General features: G+C 57.0%; 4 protein-coding genes across 4 annotated transcripts; 2 read left to right on the top strand and 2 right to left on the bottom strand.

The window, feature by feature from the left end:
• Nucleotides 1–1,945: 1,945 nt before the first annotated feature.
• On the top strand, nucleotides 1,946–4,949 carry DCS_06308 (uncharacterized protein; the record flags this gene model as incomplete). The annotated part of the gene is made up of 3 exons (XM_040803599.1): nucleotides 1,946–2,455; nucleotides 2,538–3,060; nucleotides 3,109–4,949. 3 exons carry the CDS (start codon nucleotides 1,946–1,948, stop codon nucleotides 4,947–4,949), a joined length of 2,874 nt encoding a protein of 957 aa, XP_040653703.1.
• A 2,153-nt stretch (nucleotides 4,950–7,102) lies between these two features.
• Nucleotides 7,103–10,755, top strand: DCS_06307 (F-box domain protein; the record flags this gene model as incomplete). The annotated part of the gene is made up of 2 exons (XM_040803598.1): nucleotides 7,103–7,233; nucleotides 7,302–10,755. The coding sequence occupies 2 exons, from the start codon at nucleotides 7,103–7,105 to the stop codon at nucleotides 10,753–10,755; spliced, it is 3,585 nt and encodes a 1,194-aa protein (XP_040653702.1).
• Nucleotides 10,756–11,157: 402 nt separating this feature from the next.
• On the bottom strand, nucleotides 11,158–12,381 carry DCS_06306 (uncharacterized protein; the record flags this gene model as incomplete). The annotated part of the gene is made up of 1 exon (XM_040803597.1): nucleotides 11,158–12,381. The coding sequence occupies one exon, from the start codon at nucleotides 12,379–12,381 to the stop codon at nucleotides 11,158–11,160; it is 1,224 nt and encodes a 407-aa protein (XP_040653701.1).
• Nucleotides 12,382–14,899: 2,518 nt separating this feature from the next.
• DCS_06305 (uncharacterized protein) lies at nucleotides 14,900–17,313 on the bottom strand (the record flags this gene model as incomplete). Its single annotated transcript, XM_040803596.1, has 2 exons — nucleotides 14,900–16,797; nucleotides 17,139–17,313. The coding sequence occupies 2 exons, from the start codon at nucleotides 17,311–17,313 to the stop codon at nucleotides 14,900–14,902; spliced, it is 2,073 nt and encodes a 690-aa protein (XP_040653700.1).
• Between the last annotated feature and the right edge of the window lie 4,569 nt (nucleotides 17,314–21,882).

Raw genomic sequence — 21,882 nt, 5'->3', positions numbered from 1 at the left:
TCCCTAAGTACTTGCACAGCTAGAAAACGCCATAGGCGATCAAGTGCACTCCCCTTTCGTGCATGCAGCTGAAGGTATGCAGGTACGGTGCCTACTCTCCTTATTGTGTGCACTTTTATGAATACTTTGTATGTGGACTCTACAAGTACTGCCGCATATGGCGGATTGGAAGGAGAAAGTTACCAAGTGAGGGTGTCGAGGCTGCCAGAGCGAGCAATCCCTCCCTGCCTGGTTGTAGCTAGTAAGTTCAAGTCCAGCGAAGTCCTTGTACTTACTGTACATGGACATTACGAGACTCCGTACTCCGTTCGGAGCACGGAAGAGCACAAGGAGGTACTTGGTACGGAGTAAGTACATGTACTCCGTACTCTCTTTACCTCGTACCACCGATAATTGATGGCTTCTGTCGCTGCCAGGTACGGGCTGCAGGTAGGACGATATTGAAGTCAAAACCGCCTCCTGCACCAGGGGTTCCAATTGCCCGCACCTACTTGTACATACAACTACACCTACAGTATACGTAGACACCCGTGTATACAAGTAACTACTGTATCTGTACGGAGTAAGCAGTACGGAGTATTACTCACTAAACTTGTACAAGTACAGAGTGCTCTCTCTCACAATGTGAAACCACGCGTCCGTCCTGGCGACACGTCCAGTGACAGTGACGAACAGGGTTTAGAGGCTCTCACGTGCACAATCATCAATAGAGATCAACAACGTGAGGAAAGTTCACGCTTGGGACACTCGTCAACAGCCTGTCGCAATGAGTAAACATGCAGAACTTGAGACTCAAGGTCCGCTGCTGGAACTTTAGTTTCCCCGTGGGTAATGGAGGCGCCATCCTCTCATGTTTCAACTGCCACCCGATGTATCGTGGCCACTTCCCAGTGTACCACCTCAAGACCAGGACGATGGTGGGTTTTTACTTTTCCCTCTTTCCTTCTCCGGTCGATGCACCTGTCGACTTATCTGCAATTGTTCTCTGCACTGGCTGTTCTTGTTGCCTCGCTTGATGGACGCAAATTTTGTCATTAGGTGTACGATCCAAGCGTTCACTGACGTAATGCAGAATCAAGGAAGGGGTGGACGAGGCTGGCTCTGGGCCGCAAAGGGCAACAACGTCGCTTAGCTGCGACGCCTACCAGTTGAGCGTTCCATGTGATCTTTGCCGCTTGCTTCACCTTGATCCTGGTCAATAATCAAACTCGGAATCTATTGGCGAGCAGCCGACACTTTCTGGAAGCATAGATTGGACGTCGGCCTCGCGTCTTCACTCACGGGACGTCGACGGAAGGCATCGCCTACCAGGGCCAACTTCCATCAAGTTCAAGTAGCATTCAATGCGTCTCGAATCGTCGCCAGGATGGAGGCAGCCATCACTGGCTACGTTGCCACTCCCAAGGGAACGACCGCTCCTGCTCTCGTCGCCACCTTCGACCACGCAGCGCTTGACAGGGCACACCGGCGATGCCGTCGCCATGACCTGCCTTCTTTCGCTGCCGTCTGCAATCACCGATGGCTTTCGTGTTGACCAGCCATCCTCGCCACGAAGATGTGCCTGAGTGATCGTTCAGCCCCAGTCCCGGTTGGTCGTGAGCCTCCTGATGCAGGTGCCTGCCTTTGTCGAAGCCGAGCTCACGTTTTGAATTCTGCCTTTTCTTAATCTTGTCGCCTTCCTCGACATTCGCATTGATTCTGCAGTATTCGTTTCCATCTTTTGCCGCCCCCGATTTCCCCCCATCGGACTCTCTCATAGCACATGATGGATGCAGGTCAGCTTCGACTCCGATCCGTCAGCAACAGCTCTCTGCAAAAATCATTCAGGATCCACGGCCGCCCTGTGGCAAGCAACCCAAGTTCGCGGCCTCCTTCCCAGCGAATACCCTTGCGCAGTGTTCGTGAGAACTCCACGCTGCTTCGCTGCCCGGGGCCCTTGGAAAGCATGCTCAAAACAACGACGGAGACGGGAGATATCGGGCTCTTCTCCATCAAGGCTGGAGTGTCACCAGCGACGTACAGCCATCCCCCACGAAAACGACTACACTTGGCCGACGCTGGCCCTTTGCCACTGCCTCGTGCCAGGTTGTATGACGATGCAAACTACCCGGATGACTACAGGCGTTTCCGGTCCTATCGGGATACAACTTCCGAGATCATCTCTCTGTACGGGTCCGACAACCAGCAGTACTGGCTTCAGGCCTCTCCTCCTCTGTTCCTGGATGAATTTCCGCGGTCCTACTCGTTGACACCATGCAGTTCCAGGCAGATGCCGTTCCAAAAGTTTTCGGGTACGCTACAGAGTCATGCAAATGCTGGCCTGCAGCGCCCTCGATCCCCTTTCCCCTATCCAACTCGTTTGAAACGGCCCGGCGTTCGGCCTGCGTCCCCCGCACTTGCTGAGAATGGCGGTATCGACTATAGCCGAATGGTTGAGCTTGACCGAGTGTCCCAGGTTGGTTCACTCGTCTTTTTGTTTTATTTCTGCCCCGCCGATCGATCCTGCGCCTTCGTTTGTCGTGCTGACGGACGTGCAGCGAACTGTACACGGGTCCTACAAACCAAGTTATGCTCACGGGTCTCGACGTCCTCCGCCACTCTCTCTCCGCGCGGAGGCCAACAGATCAACTGCTTCCCTGCCCTTGCGATCCTCTCCAGGGTCGTGCCACTTTAGCTCAGGCCCAGGTCGGATTCGCACTCCAGGCTCTGCCATATCCGCCATCTCAAGATCATACGATAGGCAGCATGCCGGCTCATTCGATCAGAGTGTGCGATCTGCAAGTCTCACCTCCATCGTGGAAATGTATCAGAGACCCACGACGGCCTGCAGCACTGGCCAGCCCCTCCGTTCTGCGGGTTCGTTTTATTACGACTATAGTGAGGAGTTTGACAAGCCAGCGCCTTTGAACCCCTTTGCCGAGTTGGAAGCTCCAATTTGCCCAATTCCCCAACGAGCTGGAAGCAGCATCCAGCCGATGGTACTCAGGGACGACACACAGGCTCACCTGGATACAGATACGAGCCCCGATGGCGATTTGCATTTGCCAAGGTGTCGACAAGGTATGAAAGAATGTTGTGTCATCTTCCAACCGGCTGACACGTGGTAAGGTGAGTCTGCCGCGATCAACATCATGGGTTCGGATGCTCGTCGACGACACCGTCACGATCACTCTATCCGCAGCATAGACGATGTCTTGTTGAATGCCGTCGATGCGAAACCACCTCAGATGGAAATTTCAGCCAACACGGACGATTTTGACGAGTCTTGTCTGACAGAACTACTTGGTGGACACGATGATACGCCCTCTGCTCCGTCTGCCAGCGAGCCGAGTGTGATCAATCGGCAGGGGCTTGCGGCGCGTCCCAAGGGCGAGCCGACTGGCGATGGCGAAAACATTCCGGCATCACAAGCAGGGGTATGGCGACGTTCAAAGGCGCTGGGATCCGGGTCGGAGCCTCCCGAGTGCTTCCAGACCAAGCGTGCCTCTTCCTCGAATCGCAAACCGTTTCGATGCACGCCTGAATGCACGCTTGATCCTGCCATGTCGGAATTTGCCTCTCTCTTTTCCTCGTTTGACGGACAGGCGACGACGACACCAAGTGCAAGCAGAGGCGAAGAAGTGGCCAAGGAAAGAAGCTGCGCGCTGTCTTCGAGCCATGGCGACATCAAGGCTGGCAGGTTGCCAGAACCGCATAGTCGTCACCCCTCTGTCCGACTGGCCAAGGTAGCGACAGCAGATGTCGATGCTGTGCACAAAAGGCGACACCGCCGCAACGCCGCGGCGACGAGAATTGATACAGACGGACTGGCCGACATCGGAGCCGCGCTGGATCTCGCTCCGCCTGAAAGTGAGATGGCCATTCTGTCGCCGGAGCCTATCTCTCCGGCGGGCCAGCTGAGGGTAAAGCACAGCATCCCGCAACTGATGAAAGCGTTACCTCCATTACCCCGGGAGGCGAATGGGACACCAGATGCGGCCCGCCTGGACGAGGCGCATGGCCATGATGGGTCGGAAACACTTGCGCCCTCCAAGGCATCCACTGCCGGTAATGGCTTTCGCGGCACGGAACGCTCGTCGGACGAATCTGGTCCCCTAGTGTTGGCGGGAGTCCCAACGGCGATGCAAGAGAATCCCGTTGTGAGGACATCGACGTCTCAAGTCTCGCAAGTTGGGAGCCTTTCCAAGGGTTTCAAAAAAGACCAGGTCAAGCATCTGGGACCGAATGGGTCCTCTGGGGGGAAGCGGCTGAAACTCAAGATCTCCCGTAACCAGCTCGGGCAAGCTCGGTCCGGGCACAAAGCATTGATGTTTCGTAGCAACCGGTTGAAGCAATGCAATTCACTTGCAGATTTAGCAGCACAATCGACGCGTACCATGTCGGCTGCAAGACTGTACACGCGGGAACTGGAACACCGACCGAAGCAAGCGGTGGCAGGCGGGGCGTCGGGTTCTTCGGAGGCTCGAGACGGGCGTACACCGACAGATGCACAGCTAGCTGATCCTTCAACTCAAGCGTCTGACCAGCTCCACGTTCCGTACCCACCGTCACCGGACAAGTTGTGCAGGCTTCTGCGATCAAGCGGCTCAACGAGCAGGGCGGCGCTAAACGAGATGCGCAGCTTCAGCTCGGATGTACATCACGTCAGGCATCGAGGAGTTCGGCAGAAGTTATCTGTGTGGCGGCTGCGCTTCACGGGAGCACCATCGACTGCGGCATGGAAAAAGACGGAGATGGCGGTGTTGCTCAGTGACGGCGAGAAAGCCAGGCCAGTAAGTGCCAATGACAAATTTCCTCGCCCGGATGCGGCCGAGATGAAGGGGCCGTCGATGTCAACTCGATCGGAAAGAGTCGGCGGGAGGGTGCGAAGATGGGCCAGCGACGCCAAAGAAGCGGTGCGCTCGTACATGCGACGAACTTTGGATCGATCGTCGCGATTGAGTGGATGATTGGAATATGAGCAGGTTTTTCTGGACCCGAGTTGCTCGGGCACCAAGGGTAGCTACACCCGCTATTCGCCGCCACGTCTTTTGAACATAGCCTTGGACGACGGCCCGACACTCGCCGGCAAAGATTTCTAGGCTCATGTATCGGTACGGTCATTCGGACGATCGTGGCGCTTCGGGGGCATATCCTAGCAATTTTTCCCACGTCCGAAGGCGAAGTGTCTACACTCGCCCACTACCAAGAGCTGGACAGTGAGAGGGCGGACGGACGATGGCGTGGTTCGTTTTTCCTCTTTTCCCTTTCGGGCTGCGGATTATTGTAGGGTGCTCAAACCGACGATCAAACTCGCGCTCACGAGCGGAGGGCAGTGTTGTAGGGCGTGCCGTATCAACGTTTACTTTACCAGGCTCAGAATATGAAGAAGGCAAGCCTTACTCACGCAAGCCAAGCGAGCGTTGGTTCCTGCAACGAGGATTTCATGACCGGGCTGTATCAACGGCGAGTTTCATGGTTGATAGAAATTACTACATCGCCTATGGTGCCCATGATCGGCTGGCATTCGCGTGCACGTTGCCATCGAGCCAGGTTGGAAAGTCGGCTGTCAGCCGTAGCGTGTGCTCCGTAATGCTGGCGGAGTATTCGGGACAAGCTACTCCGTAATACTCCGTAGTTGTTTCTATATTTGACTCGACAGTCAGTCCGTCACGTCAATGGCTACCAACCCACTCTCGCTAGCGCAGGAAGTACAGTACTGTAGACTGTCCCGAGTCCGAGTTGGCAATATTACCTAAGTATGTTCTTATATTAGATGCCGCTCACCGCAACAGTCCACGGGAACGGAGAATATGAGTAAGTTCTCCGGCTCGGCGCCTCCCTCTGTGTTGCAATCTGCAGAACGGCCCGGACGCAGCCGAGCGTACCGTAAAATCAAGGTGCTCTCCGACTTCCTCGCTGGGCATTTCCTACCTGCTAAGTAAGTAAAGAGCACTTGGTATGTAACATGGACGTGCCTCGACTACGGTACCTACGTCACGTCCCATCTCAGAAAGGACATTTGCTCACTGGTGCGGACTATTCATCCTACTCTTTCTGAGGGAGGCAGGCAGGCTCGGGAACCCAACAAACAGCGAGTGCGGAGTAATTACTTACTTACATCTACTATACTTGAAGTTTTCTCCGCATCATGTGATCTTAGTGCTTGCAGTAATCCATGTCGTTCAGTACTTACAGTACATATACATGTACGAGCATGCCATGTTAGGCGCTTGTATTAAGTGCGAGTACGGGCACCGACGCGTACCAACCCAGAATGTACTTACAGAGCAATTATGTACGTACACCTACAGTAAGAACATGTATTTACTGTGTTACTGTAAGTAAGTACTTACACGGAGTACAGAGAGACTTGTACTTACTCGTACGTACTTGTACTGTACTTACATGTACATTCACTCTTTGCTGGCTTACCCGCCCACTGCTGCCAACGGTAGCTCTGGTGGATCATCTCCACCAGTGACCACCATCCGCTGTAATGAGCCGTTTGGGCGCCGTTTGGGCGGTATCATCCGCAACACGATGTCGAACCGGTACTGGCCTGATGGCATCCGACCCCACAAAAGCGAACAGCTCGACAATCGAATCGACCCGACCCCTTTACCGCCGCCACAAGGTGCCACAGCTCACCGCTCCTGAGGCGCAGTGGCGCGTCGATTCCTAGATTGTGCAGTGCATGTACAGCATAGTCGTTGCTTGTTACCCATTAATTATGGAGTACGGAGTACAAGTAGCGGTTTCTGGTATTATTAAGTAATACTGTAGTTCTGTTTGTACAGAAGATGCTCCGTACCCTGTACAGTTGGTAGCTGTAGTCAACCGCTGGCTGACGACGCCTATTTAAGTGTGCGCAAGTAAGTATGGCTGCACCCGTAAGCCATTCGCACTCTACTCTCGCCCACATACCTCGCCTGCCCACAAGTCAGAGCTACCCAGCCATCCGACTCCAACTCTGGCATCGGCCATATTGCCATCCCTCTCTCTCAAACCCGTCGCTTCTCCTCTGGCACTCTCGCTCCCTCCGAGCTGACATGTCGCCTCGCTCCTTACCCGCCTCGCTGTCGAATCTGTAGCCGTCGACGAACCGCCTTGCTCCCACGTCATGGCTCGAGACGGCATGGCCGCTGGGCCAGCCGGCACGGCGGAACGCTCCAGCATCGAGAAGACGCGCTACTACGTCAGCCCCGACGTGGCCGACCTCTTTCAACAGCTACCCGACGAAATCATCGAGCAGTAGGCTTCTTCTCATCTTGGCCTCCCCTGAAACATGCACACTTCGCTCACAGACCGACCCTATGCAGGATCCTTCTCGCCACCGACCCAAACGGCTTCGCTTCCCTCGCCCTCCTCAACAGAAAGTGGAGAGCCGTCTCCCAGCATTCTCATATTTATCATCATCACCTCGCCCGCTGCGTCTCCTACCTCTCGGGCAGCGGAGGTCTCCCTCCGGCCGACGATGACAACCTGCCCCTCCTGCGTCGGCTGTTTGCTCGCGAGGTCAAGCGGAACCTCTTCGACGCGTACCTGCGGCCGAGGGAAACGGTCTACAAGCTCGTGTCAAATTCCATCAGCTCCTCCTCCTGCCCCGGCGGCGAGGGCATGCAGTTTGCCGCGTCACCTTTGGGCCATCACCTGCTCGCCTACAACTCGTCTCGCCTTTACGTCGTTGACGTCCGTCAAGACACCCTCAAGGTCAAGAGGGAGCTGAAGATCCTGCGACGGCCTGCCTCGGCCTGCATTACCGACGATGCGAACCTCCTCGCCGTGTTGTCGACGGAGATGCAAGTCGATCTCTACGACCTCACGAAGCGGCCCCCACAGCGCAAGCACTCGCTCCTTCTCGACAACAAACCCCGCGCAATCGCCATCTCCTCATGCGGTTCCGTTCTCGCTGCTGCCTACGATGGTGGCATCGAGGTCTCCTCGTTGCACCCGAATGCCTCCTCCACCGACAGCAGAGCCGTCAAGTGCGACGCCGTCGACAACCTTGCCTTCTCGCCTGACGGCAGCCAAATCCTCGGCACGACGATACACTCGACTCCTCCCAGCACCGTCATCCTCACCGCCCCGTACTACGATCCCGGAAGCCAGTTTGCCGACAACCTCAGCGCCATGTGGACGACCTCGATCCTCTTCCCCAACACGAGTCGCGATTGCAGCCACGCCATACTGCTCCAAGACGGCACCCATGGCGAGGCCGAGTGGACCTTTACGTACGATCGAAGCTTCGAAACCTTTCGTGCCGTTCGCTTCGATGACCTCCGAAACGGTACCACCTACTTCACCGGGCCGAATCCAAAAGCATCCGACCAGTCGAAGCTACTCCCCTGCACTCTTCCATCCGCCACCTTCCACGGCGACCTCGTCTCCTCAGCCTTCCAGGCCAGCGAGGTTTGGATGTACGGCCTTCCGCGAGACTTGGCCGCCGTGCCGGTGACGACCTCGGACCACGACGCGCCCCTGGACCCTCCGGTGCCTGGTCGACACAGCACCGGTCCGGCCGGTCTTTGCCGCCGTGCGTCGACGCGGACCCAGGAGAGCGAGGCTGAGAGGATTCCCCAGTGGCAGCTTCTCTGCGACAACTCGAGGAACAACGTCGTGTCTGGCCGCAAGATCACCGAACTTGCTGGCTTGAGCAGCGTCAAGTGGGTTGCTGGTTTTGCAGCAGCATCGTCCAAGGAGCGACTCGTCATCACCGCTCGAGGTGTGGCCGGTCCCAGGCTTGTTACGGACGAGGAAGACGTTGACTTCGTCGACGGCAGCCGCGTCACCTTGCTCGATTTCGACTATGGCCTCGTCGACGGTCACCGGAACGAAGTCACCATCGACGTGGGAACCGATGATGCCGAGGTGCTCGAGGAGGAGACGCGCGATATAGAAGCAGAAGTCGCCATCATTCGACGAAGGACCGTTGCGCAGAAGCGAGCCGGTCGACACCCCCTCCTTCGAGCGACGACCACCTTGGACCGGGAATCGGCCGCTGGGTCCAACGTGCAACCCGACGGCGGCGGCGGCGGCGGCGGCGGCGACGATGACGACCCGCTGGCCCCTAGGATCATGGGAAAACCCCACGCCAGTCGTCAACCTGTCGCTGTGGAGGCCGAGACGGCATCAATCGAGGAGCAGGAGGCGTTGGATGCGCCATACGCCCATGCCAGCCCTCGATCGGGAACGACCCTCCGTCGAGCTGCCACGGCCGCCGCCGCCAACCGAAGGCTGAACCCGACAACGGCCGATGGTCGGCCGATTGAATATCGACGCGCCGACGGACGAGACGAGCATCCTCATGAGAGCGACGCCGATAACTGGGTGCCACCCCCTCCGCCGTACCAGAAAGAAGATCCCGGCGATCTGCCGGCATTCATGCGCGGTCCTTCGGTAGCACCGCTACACTCCGTGCCACCGCTGCCGCTTGGAAACCCGGCCGAAGCGGAAAACCACGTGGCCCAACCACGTTTGGGTCGTTCGCATCAGAGAACCGCGAGTGATTCGACAACACTCAGTCGACGCCTGGCCGGGAATATGCCACGACCCAGATCGAGCCCGTCGATCCAGTCGTTGTACGAAGGCCCGGATGATTTGTACGACGTCTCGCCGCCGGCCTCTCCATCCATGAGCCTGACGGAGCTCAATGAACGCCAGCTATCCAGCTCTTACTCCAACGTCACAGCCGTGTCCATGGTTTCGTCCTCTGCAAGCGCTGGCACCGAAACATTTCGGTCGCGGCCAAGAATCCCGTCGACAACCTCATCCACCAGATCATCAACTCCTACCGTGGGCAACGACCCGGCTGGTCCAAGTCATCCGCCTTTGGAGCCACATTTTCCAGACTCTCCTTCGAACGGTACACGTCCAGCAGTTGCCACGGAAAGACGGCTGGTGACGTCCCGAACGTGGCCGCTACAGCTTCCGTCGCATGCAGAGGCATCACCGTTAGCCGCGAATCCTATGATTTACCCAGTACCAGCCCCGCTGTCCAGCATGACGGCTTATTCTCTGGAAAATTCTCTGCCACCGGCTCCCAGCTCTGGCCAACTCGCAAGTCTGAACAAGAGGATGAATCAGGGCAATCCCCGTCAGCTCTCGGGCGGCATGCACATCCAGCAGGCCCTGGCAAGCAGTGCAAACAGCGAATGCCGGCCAGGTCACAGAGCTGCTGCGCTGCGGCAATGGCAGAGCGGCGGCGGAGGCAGACCGATCACCGAGGTTCCGATGCCCGAGTATGATTGCCCCCTGATTATTAGCACGCCCAAGGGAGTCTCGGGCGCTTTCGACTCTCCTAGCCGCCGCACATCCGGGCGCAGCAGGACCGAGACGCAGATACTCTCACCCATTCCTCAACATCCCCGACTCAACAGCTCCACCAACGCCCATTCGACCGTCGAGCGGCTCGAAACCATCTACAGGCCTAGATCATTGCAGAGTGGACAGTCGACCTCGGCGGTGCTCAAGCCCAAGACTAGGTCCAAGCCCAAAACCAAGCCAAGCGCGTTGCCGGGTTGGCTCAGGTCGACGGCGACCCCGTTGAGGATGAGTCCAACGGGCGTTAGCAGACAAGCCAGCAAGGCGAAGCGAAGCGCAGCCAAAAATATGCAGGATGCGAGGAAGAAGGGATGGACGGGGAAGAAGAAAAAGCAGCGCATGGAGGGCCAAATGGACTCTGGCGTTGCGAATGTGGCTCCGAGTCAGGATGGCGGTTGGAGAGATGTGTCACCGCCATTGGTGCAAAAGGGAAAGAAGTGCGTCGTCATGTAAAGGATTTGCGTTGCGTTGTATTTTTGGATAGTTGTTGAGCCATGCCAAGCGCCGTCAGCATAGCGCTGGAGGGGAGTTTATCATTCTTCGGGGGACATCAGGCAAAGGCCTATCAGTACCGTGCAGAAAGCACCTCTCGTTCTACGTCTTTTCCATCGCATGCACTTCATATTACCCAACAGCAAGCTAATAAATCATTACCCTGTGTTTCGGGGGGTTACCATTGACAATAAGTATCGAATAGACTTGAACATTCATACACATGCCCAAATACATCCGTATTCTCATGCTCCGTATTACTTCAATATTCTCTCCAACAGCATATACAAGTGTCCAAAGATATCATCTATAGATTTGGCGTTCTCAGGTGTCCACCCCCTGAGACATGTAAAGACAAACATATCAAATGACAGGGGTCACCCCTGGAACGTACGGCTTGCCCGTACGCGAATCTTCAAAACGAGCATGCTCAAGCAGGTCGGTGAGGGTTGTCAAGCGATAGGGGTTGCTGTTCGTCGTGGTCGATTCCGCCGCGATGCCATAGGACTTGCCATGAGCCTCGTGTTGGATATCTTGCGTCGACAGCCGGTGGGAATGTCGCATCTCAGAAGGCTCCAAGGCGCGAATGGGATCAAGGTGTGCGCCAACGACATGGCCTGTCCGCGCGGAGCACTCCTCGAGGGAGCTGGATGACGAAACCGATGCCGCATGAGAGTACGCCGAGAGGCTTCGGGAGTCAAAGGGATTTGGGATAGATATTCGTGGCGCCACGCTGTGATGTCGAGTTTGTGGCGGAGTCTGCGGCTCAGGGGAGAATGGTCGTTGAGCAGTAGGGCTTCTGTGCAGGAAGTCGCTCCGGTACGAGTCGGGGTGGACTACGGGAGCGGAGATGACGGCACCGTGGGCCAAGGGGCTGATATTCCGCTCAGACTCTGTCGCACGACGCCTGCGTCGAATGCAAAAAAAGGCGATGGAGACGATGAGTAGCAAGCCAAGAGAGCCCCCAACAGTGCCACCAATGATGGACGACTTGTCCGAGCTTGATTTCGAACCGTCAACATCCTGGCTCGGGATTGTGGGGGTCACTGATGAGAACGTGCCAGTGGCCGACCCAGTGGCCGAGGCCATCGCAGACCCAGTGGTCGACCCAGTGGCTGTGCTCGTCGTTGCATCTGCGTCACTCTTCCCAGTCTTTCTGGCCGGTAGCTTGGTCTGGTCCAGGTCCATGGTGCATTCCTTGCCGCTGACGGCACAGGAGAAGCCAAAGGGGCAACAAAGGTCATTTCCACACTTTTCGAGGTCGACATCGAAGACGGTAGTCTGGATGGGCGCCTCGGAATTCTGCTCGGGATCCTGCTTGCGGATGTTGCACGTGATGGGTTGAATTTTCCTGCACGAGCTGTTGCCGGGACAGCAAAGAACCGTGGTATTTCCAGCGAGGCCGATGCAGGAGCTGCCGCTGGGACAGCAAAACTTGTCCGTAACGTCCTTTGGGCAGCTTTGCCGGCCAGCGGAGGCGCAAGTCGCGGACCGCAATGTGAGATTTGACGCCGGCGAGGCATGAACAGGGGACGGCGCAAGGACTGCGAGGACGAGCAGGTAGAGCGGGAGGGGCAACCTTGTCATGGCGGCAGCCAAAGAGAGAGGTTATATGAGGGCTCGCTCGGCTCGGGTAGTTTGCCGTTTCGATGGCAAGCTCGGCTTTTGGAGGATTAGTACGACGCCAGGTCGCCAGCGGATGCTCGCTTTAGTGAGCCTGTCTCTGCGACTGCGTGCTTTCTCGAGGGAAAATAAGAGCAGAAAGGGAAATGGACTTGGCAAGGGCGAGCAATGAGTTCCCCTCGCGATTTCGTCATGAATATGATAAGGATGACCCGACTTCAAATGAAAGGCACGTGGCGGGGAATCCAGGACCAGCTGGACAATGGTGATGATAAAGCGGGCAGAACAAAGTGCACAAACAATGCAAGGCAAAGGGATGCCGATGGTTTGATATCGGCAGCAAAAAGAGACTGGGTGGGGAAGGAAAATGCTAAAGCGGAATGAGATACCATGCTGAAGCGGGAAACGGACGAGGGAAGGGGAAGGAGGGAGCAGGGAGCAGGCAGGTTCACGGCACCAACGGCCAGGACGAGGACGGCGGCATCCATGAGCGGTGCAGTGCAACCGTTTCGTTTTACGTTGCCGCCCGCCTAGGCCTCCCACTTCCAGTCCCGAACTCGGCCCCGGCCTCGAGGTTCGGCTCGCGGCCATTCGGCTCAGCAAACCGACAAGATGGTGGGGTTTGCCAAACGAACGAGTCGGTCGGGGTTTGCTTCCTATTCTCGCAGCGTAGCATGTTGGACGTGCGCCCAACGTCGGTCGACCGGGGTTCGTAGACGAAGGAGGCAATTCGATCTAAGCCTCCTCGGTTGGGCAACGCCATCGTAAGCTCACGTGCGGACAATATTAACGCCGCCAGATGAGAAGATGGGTGTGGCAGGATCCGGACGGGGGGGAGGAGAATGATGCAGATGCGTTGCTAGCACATTGACACATCGCCAGAGCCGCCGGCTTGCAGTTCAAGGTCGGCTGGCGCCAGAGGACGAAGCGGAGCGAACCAGGGGGTCATCGTCAGGTCGGTCCCACCACTGCTAGGTGCAGGTGCGCGCTTGAAGCTTGAGTGGAGGAGAGGCGAGGATGGAGGGACGGGCGGAATGATAGGATGAAGGGATGGAGAGGTGGCCTCAAGCTGGCCACGGCATGCTTGCGCCTATGTATGTAAATAGCAACAGTGTACGTTCACCTTTATGCATTATTTTGGCACCAGCAAGACGTTTGTAGGATGTCGAGCTCGAGGCAGGAACGATCGAGCTGGTGATTGGGCAAGTCGATGGATGGCTGAAGCGGCGGCCTGGCAGTAATTGGTACTTTGTTCCGCAGTGGATACCTTCGGATGTCCAGGCTCTACCAACCACCACACACACGTAAGTACTTACTTGCTCAACAAACATGGGCACCTAGCGTACACAGCTGCAGTATTAGTTCGCAGGTGTAGGTACGGGGGAGCTCCCCCGTTCGAGTGAGGCTACCTGTCCTACCATTGTATTTCTTTGCGCGTGTAAATGAGTATTTGCTACTATGCAATATGCCTCTTAACAGGTTCACTAAGGTGTCAGCCAAGCCGTCTTGTCGTCGGAGGCCGAGACCGAGAGGTGGCGGTAGCGTCAAGTTGTGCTATTCCTACAACTCTCCATAAACACGCCGTTCTCGGCGAAATCAAAGAGCAATAAGGAAGGGCACCATCTGGCAGCAGGAGGGGGCACTGTCACGCATACAGACCAGACGGACACCCTGACGTCATGGCAAGCGTGCACGGCGTCTGCGCAAAGAAGATCGTAGGGCGGACAAGAGCACACTCCGTCTCAATCCACATATTTATTTTCACACCGTCGCCGTCCACCATCCCGAACCCGGTGGTTCGCGGTGTTGTTTGTCTGCCCGTGAATCCAATCCTCCCTTCCGTCCGCTGCGGACAATCCTCCTGGCACCTTGTCCTGGCCACAGCAAGCGTCGGGTTTCGAAACGCGTTCATCACCATCCCTTTCCTCCATCCCTCTCCCATGCTCGTGAGTCCTATGATCGAGCCCCGCCGCTCCGACCATGGCTGCCAGTCTGGTGGTATATGAATCATCGCCCCCCAAGCAGCGTCAAAGTAAAATTCATCAGTCGTCATCGAGATGTCCCAGTTGGGGCGTGCAACCAGATCCATCTCCTTCTCATCCATCATATCCATGCATCCTCAAGCTCGGTCTTCTGGTCTTCCCACCAAGGTTCCCCATTCCTCCCCAGCGATGCGTCCCCTCTGAAAACGGCCTCGTTTCCGGCAAATGCCTTGCGGCGTCATCTGTAAACCCGATGCCGGTATTATATACGCTGTGACAGCTCAATCGCAGGACGCCCATGTGAAGTAGAACATAATAAATCGAGTACATCGAGACGACCGCGGCGGCGGCGAGAACCTGCTTCGCCGTCGTGTGCGGATCGCTCCTGGCAGCCGGTGACGAAAGGAGCGAGGCGGGGGGTTGACACCCATCCCCTATGCGAAATTCGAAGAACTGCGGACAAGAAGAGCCAGAGGTCGTCGGGGTATAGGACGGGAGCGCTACATGAGGAGAAAATCCCATCCCTTCGAATGCATGACATCCCGCCAGTGGACGAAATGCGGGGCCGCGTCCGATCGGGAGGATCCCGCCGTGTCCGCCTGGCGGAAGCGATCGGTTCGAAGCCATAGCTCTCGGAGGAGGGTGACGACGCGGCCGAAGGAGCCGTTCATGGCTCCTTGGCCGAGCTGGTGGATGCGCTCCTCGAACAAGCCCCTAAAGGCGCTGCCAGGTTGGCTGATGGACCCTCCCATGAGGTAGACCCAGACGAGGCTGCGGTCGAAGCCTTCAGGGCCCGAGGGAATGCACTGCAGAACGTTGGTCACCTTTTCGACCAGAGCCATGGGCGACGGCTGTCCAGCGCTGAAGCCGGGCACCAAGCTGCACAGGTAGATGCGGGCCGCGAGTCGGAAGGCTGTCGTGATGTTCCTCGACAGCTGCTTAGGCGAAAGGCTGCCGTTAGCGTTGAAGGGAATCTTCGGGCACGCCTCGTCGGTCTCCGTCAGCGAAATCTGCTCGCCCAGGGCCGAGACGTGCTGGCAGAGCGTGAAGTCATCCATGCCATCGCGCTTGAGCGACTCGAGACAGGCAATCTCCGAGATGAGGTACATGACGCGGTCCTCGCAGCCCATGAGCTCCCGCAGCCCCAGCCGGTGGTTCGTCCGCGAGAGGTGCTTCTCCCGATACGTATGGGCAAAGGTGGGCGAGGTGCCCTGCATGGTGGCGCCGAGGATGTCGATCCAGCTCGTCAACGTCATGTTGAACGGAGTCTGCGCCAGCTGTGCGTCGGGCGCCTCCAAGACGAGCCGGGGCAGGTTCAGCCTCTGGACGAGGCTCACGGCGGCCAGAAAGTGCTGGTGCCAGGCGATGTCGAGGAGGCCATCGTCGAAGCGACCGACGACGCACTGGAAGAAGATGAGGCCGAGCGTCGCCTCGAGAATCTGCTGGTGGTTCTCGTCCCGCTTCAGGGCTTCGCAGAGGGAAAAGATGGTGGTGTAACGGTGGCGCATGATGTCGTCGTCGACGTCCTCGCCTGGCGCACCGGCGTACGTCTTGAGGTGCTGGGCGGCAATGCTGAGGCAGCAGTGGAGGTAGACGCTGTTTGACTGCAGAGCCGGGAGGATCAGGTCGGAGCCGACGGAGCCGTGCTGGTTGGACTCGAGGATGGGAAAGATGGTCGGCAGCACGAAGCGGATGAAGTGCTCGAGCAGACGCTGGTCGTGATCGTCGAGCTCGACGTGAAACTGTCTCGTCGAGAGGTGCGGACCCTGGGCGAAGTCAAAGAAATCGAGGTCGAGGGCTTCCTCCGCCAGCGATTCCCCGTAGTTCTCGTGGGCGTGCCCGGTCCATGCATCCTCGAAGAGACCCGGCGGCAGGACGGTCCCCGGCGGAGGGGGCGTGTGGTAGGTGCTGAAGGTCGAGACGTGCGACTCCCTCAGCGTGGGCACGTCGTTGACGAACATCTGGCGCTCCGTCTTGACGTCTATTTCGTAGGGCGAGCAGCCATCCAAGGCGAATTCCGGGTGCTCCTGCGCATTGTAGATGAAGCACTCGGGACCTTGCGGGGGCGTGTTGAAGTTGAAGGCAGACTCGAAGCGCGAGTCGATCGAGGCCGACCTTGTGCGATCCAAAGAACCCGTCAGGATAGTCGACGTCGACAAGGAGTGTGAGAGGCTCGGCGGAGAGAGCATGGAGACCTGCATGGAGCCCGATGACTTTTCCGCAAGCTTCTTGCGCTTAATGATGTTCTTGATGTCCTCCTTGTGCCTACGGCGGGCGTCGTTATTGCTCCACCACATCGGCCTCTTGTACTCGCACTGCAAGCCGAGGTGCTTGCATGCCGTACACTGGGGCCTGCCCTCGTCGCATTTTTTCCTTCGGAGCCTGCAGGTAAAGCAGCCTGCAGGAGGCAAAAGTCAGCTCGCTCGCGCTGGGCATGCCGTCTTACGTGCAGGTATTTCGAACTCTCAACTCGAGAGGTGCAAGTGCAGACAGCCGATGGTAGCGGAGGTGTAGAAAGGTAGGACGACGATAGGGGTAGGAAAGTACGTGACGGTTGCCGTGGAAGGGAGAGGATATGTCAAGCACGCGCGTTGCCTGCCTGTTCACGGAGAAAGCCATGATTGATATTACTCGCCGGCGAGGAACGACCGGGTGGCTCGCGACGCAGGGAATCGGGATGGTCAAGGTGGGTGGGTAGGGTGGGTGCACAATATCGCGTGTAAGTGAGACGAGACGAACCTGTGCGCGACCTGCGATGCGTCTGCCCCTTGACCTTTGCGTTGCCGTCGTTGCCATTGCCATTGTTGCACTTCGAGCCTGCCTTGGCTTTTCCAAATTTCTTGGGCGCCATGCTGACGACGCTTCCCACGGCTCGCGCGAAGCTGTTGCGACTGTCGGGGGGTACGGATGGCATTTTGTATTCGATGCCGACTTCTTGGAGTTCTCTCGACTCTGGTCAGCGGGTTGAGTCCACTCAACGCTCGCCCGCTGGGGACCCTCTGCAGGGGAGGAGGGGGGTGGGCGTTGCGCCGTTGGCCTGGGGGAGCAGGGGACTCCTGGTGGGGGAGGGGAAGGGCTCGGGGTCTGGGGTGGTGGTACCGTGCGGATGGCCGTCGAATCCCCGTCGCACCGTGATTCGATGCAGTGCCGTGACTGCGGCCCTGTGGTTCGGCGCAGAGCGGACCGGTTTGGGACCTTGGGCCAAAGCCAACGGCGGGACGAGACACAAATCTCAGGCCTGGCCAGTCCGATGTCCAAGTCCCGTCAATGACCGTAGGCCAAGCGCGGAATTAGTGCGCAAATTACCGAATTATCACCTGTCGTCTGCCACCCCAACGGAGTTCCAGCCACTCGTTGGCAGCAACGTCGAAGGTAAGAATCGAACTAACTCGGGTTGCTGGGGCTAACTGAATGATGATGTTTTGCCGCGTTATTAGACACTCGAATAATAAAAAAAGGTTGGGAAGGTAATAAAGGAATGACTGGTTCCAAGCAAGGCCAGCTTGCTCTTCGCGTGCGAGGACGAGAAGCAGGAACAAAAGAGGAGTAGAGTGAAAATAGAAAGAAAACCTTGGGGACCGACCGACCGACCGACACTTGACAATTCTCACCTTCGGCGCACAACGAAACAGAGTGGAATCCAAGGCCGGCGGCTCGAGTTGGAGTTCATCAAGCTGTACTTATATCACGGCCGCCATTCTCGTGGCCATGATCCCGATGGTGTCAACCATCAGCCATACATTCTCTTGTTGCTATTTTTGCATCAGTCTCCTTACTTGACCTTAGGTCTGTGGCTGTGGCACCGGGTGAGCGACTGCGCTTAGAGAGTCCAATCAAGCAGTGGTACCATCTGCCTCTGGCCCGCACTGCTGCTCGGGTGCAAGCAGCGTACATCGATGGCCTGACAGAACCGCGGGGGGGTCGATGCATGTTGGTAGCTGTGGCCGAGAAGGAAAGTCGCCCATGTCGATTGTTGGTGCCGATACCACCCACCCATGATGCACATTCGACGCTGCCAACACAGTACCGAGCCCGGGTTACCCGTGTTTCCTGCACCGTACGGAACATGCGTAGGGTTCGCTCCTTCTGTCCGAACCGTGCAATCATCGGCCGATGCCAGCACCGCCGTAGTTGTCCGGCTCAGATCCTTTCGTCTCTCTTGTCTGCTCAATATCAGACTTGGCGGTGGGCCTTGGCGCGCCTCTCGCATCACACGGAGGCAGAACGGGTCGGCTTTGTCCGTATGGGACCAGCTTGTCGCCCGCGGCTCCATCTGGTCATTGCCTGCTGCGAGGGTTGAGTTGATACCAAGCTGCCTTCACCGCCCTTGCACGCATCCGCGAGCGCTGTGCTCTCCCTAGAAACGAGCACGCACAGGCAGTTGTGCACCGTAACGCAGGCGTTGGGTGATGGTGCACCTGACTTGCACCAGGGTTCGCCGAAGAATCATGGGACGAAAGCGTCGGACAGATGCCCAAGTCGGCGAGCACCCACGCACTCTTGCAGTAGTCATCTCCGGCACCACAGAAATGGCCTTGCCATCTTGCCCCGTTGCCGGAGCGAAGAGCTCTTCTCCAAGAGGCATGGGCAAGGCAAGACCTGTTGGGCGGTGGCAAACTGCGGTATCCATAATGCGTGCACGCCTTGGCTGAGGGTTTGCAGCGCTTACCCATACTCGCTCGCACGGGTATACCACCCAGAGGTACCCATGCGGTGTCGCACCGCGTGGAGTCTCGGGGGGGGGGGGGGGCCGGCAGCCGGGCACCAAGCTCAGCAACCTGCCGAGGTGAAGATTCAGGTCGGGGGCAGCACGAGGATGACCGATGGCGGCGGACGGGGATGCTTGCCTGTGGTAGAGGCCAGAGGAGGTGACGCAAGCCATGGCAATGCGGGCGGAAGAGGAATGTAGCATGGCAGCGCGTAGCATGCAACCACAGCACTCGTATCTGGAGCCGGGAGGAGAGCACAACTGCGTCCGTGTCTGCATACGCAGTGGCTTCCGTCGAAGGTTTGGGGCGCGTGCAGAGGCATCGTAGCACGTCCGGGGAACGACCTTCCAGCCACGTTGATTCGGCTGCTGAGCGTGACGAGGCGCTGGCCCGTGCAGAAGCGGCAGGGGCCGCGGGACCAACCGATTATGGTGTCCATCTTGACGCAGGGATCAGCCCCTTATGCGACACTGTCGTTGACGATCACATTGGTTCGGGCCTGCATGGCACTAGACAGGGCAGCAGTGCCTCCCGCGGCGGCTGGGCCAACCGCATTCGTTTTCTGCTGCGCTGCGGATCGGGAGCTGTTGTTTCTCGCGAGTTTGGAACTCGCCATGGTTGAGGATTGAGGGTAGACGCTTGTTGCATCGAGAGCAATGGAGCGTCAAGCGTGGGGAGGAGGGCGGAGGGGAGAGAGAAGAGGGGCGGAGGGAGGAGAGGTGGAGGGAGAAGAGGCGGATGTGCTCCGAACAGTACTGGTCGGTGTACTTACATGTAAGTATTGTTACTGTTTTATACGTTTGCTGTGTTTATCGGCAGCTGGGGGCAAAAGGAGCAAGTGCAGGTATTATCGTGCCTGCCTGCCCAGGTAGGTACTTTTGGACGACGCCGACAGGCTTCGTCTCGTGGCATTGGTTTCGCATTTCTCGTCACCACTTTTTCTCTTCGCACAAAAGGAGGCCCTCTAGTGGGAGCTGAAAACTGATGCCTGCAGTTCGATTCCAGTCTGTACAAACGAACCTCTCCCCACTCCCACCCCGCTCCCGTTTCTTTTCAAAGGTGCCTTATATTTGGACGCAACCAAGACGACGCGGGATAGGGTCTGCATGCTGCGTTCATCCATCGGCCCTCACGGGGTGGTCAGGAAATAATGCATGTGCGATTCACGGTAGTGTCACTCGCTGCTCTCTCCTCTCATTTTCCAGGTTAAGCTATCAATTTTCATTTCCTATTGTGCGGCGGCCATCCCGAATCACATACTAGGACGCCGGTGCCTGTCTATTATTGCCTTGCATGGCAGTGGCAACCATGCCTACATAGGTTCCTCACTTTCTTGCTAGTTTAAAAAAGTCGTCATGAATCTGATGAAACATCAAATACGCGCCCGCCTATAGCGCAACACGTCCTCCATATGCGTGAATTCGTAGACGTGGTCTAACCCTCGCCTTCCTGCTGGGATACGAGAGTGCTCTTGAACCTGCTGAAACATCCAATACGCGCCCACTTGTAGAGTTGTCCGTCTGCCTTGTGCGTGACTTCGTACATGTGGTCTAACCCTCACCGTTCTCCTAGAATAAGAGAGTACTCATGAACCTGCCGAAACATCAACTACGCGCCCGTCTATAGAGCAGTACATCCTCCCTATGCGTGACTTCGCATGTGTGGAGTAACCCTCGCCTTCCTGCTAGGATATAAGGGAGTCATCGTGAACTTGCTGAAACACCAGATACGCGCCCGCCTATTGAGTAGTACGTCATCCGTCTGCGTCTGCGTACTTGTGCCTCCGGCCCATCCATCCCCTTCTTGCTAGTATGAGGGAGTCATCATGGACCTGCTGAAACATCAAGTGCGCGCCTACCTACGGAGCATTATGTCCTCCACATGGGTGTGCGCGAACTTGTGCCTCCCACCCAACCCTCTCCTTCCTACTAGAATGAGGGAATCATCACGCCCCTGATGAAACGACAGCCACGCGCCCACCTACGGCGTAGTACGTCCTCCATATGCCTGCCTGCGAACCTGTGCCTCCGGGCCAACCCGAGACAGCATGTTGGCTCTCATTCAGTTTATTGTAGTTCATGTTCCCCCGCTCCGAGCTTGTCACCAACATGCATTTTGCATTGCATTTTGCATGAACAGCACCCGTGTCGTGATGCGTGTCATGATCCGTACACCAAGGTACCTCAACGCCCCTCATGAAAGGTTGTTTGTTCATGGCAGTGCTCGGGTGACTTGTCATCGGTGCCACACTCTTGCTTGGCATATCTCTGTTCACGGACACAACAAGAACAGCATCGACACAAAGCATCATGATGCTGATGAGTATTATCCACGGATACTGCACACGATGTCAGAAGGACAGGCATGAGCGTTGGCAGTGTTTGAAAGTTCGAGCCTATCATGGAACGACCATTCCGATATTGACCATTACGTTGCAGCAATTGGCATGCTGTACGTATATCAATATGTTTCCAAATTCGTCGCGCCAATGACGAGTCAACAACTGTCAATGTGATCGCCTCAGCCCCAAAGTTATCTATGAGGCTTTTTGACGGCGATGATGTCGCGAATTATGATGATCTCTGACACCAGTCCGATTCGCTGGCCGGCTGGCAATATGCGTCAGGGAGTATCCTCTGGAAGCTGGAAGCCAGATTCCATTGGACAAAAGCGAAACTGATAGATAGCACATCCCCAACTGGTCATCCCACCACCGATCCAAAAGATCGAGGAGATAGGGCTTCACGAAGTCCCTATCTATTTCAGCGGCGTGG

The sequence above is a fragment of the Drechmeria coniospora genome, chromosome 03 (genome assembly GCF_001625195.1).
Source record: "Drechmeria coniospora strain ARSEF 6962 chromosome 03, whole genome shotgun sequence".
In the NCBI taxonomy this organism is placed as follows: Eukaryota; Fungi; Ascomycota; class Sordariomycetes; order Hypocreales; family Ophiocordycipitaceae; genus Drechmeria; species Drechmeria coniospora.
Note: the sequence above shows the minus strand (reverse complement) of the source record. Positions and strands in the feature narration are given on the sequence as shown.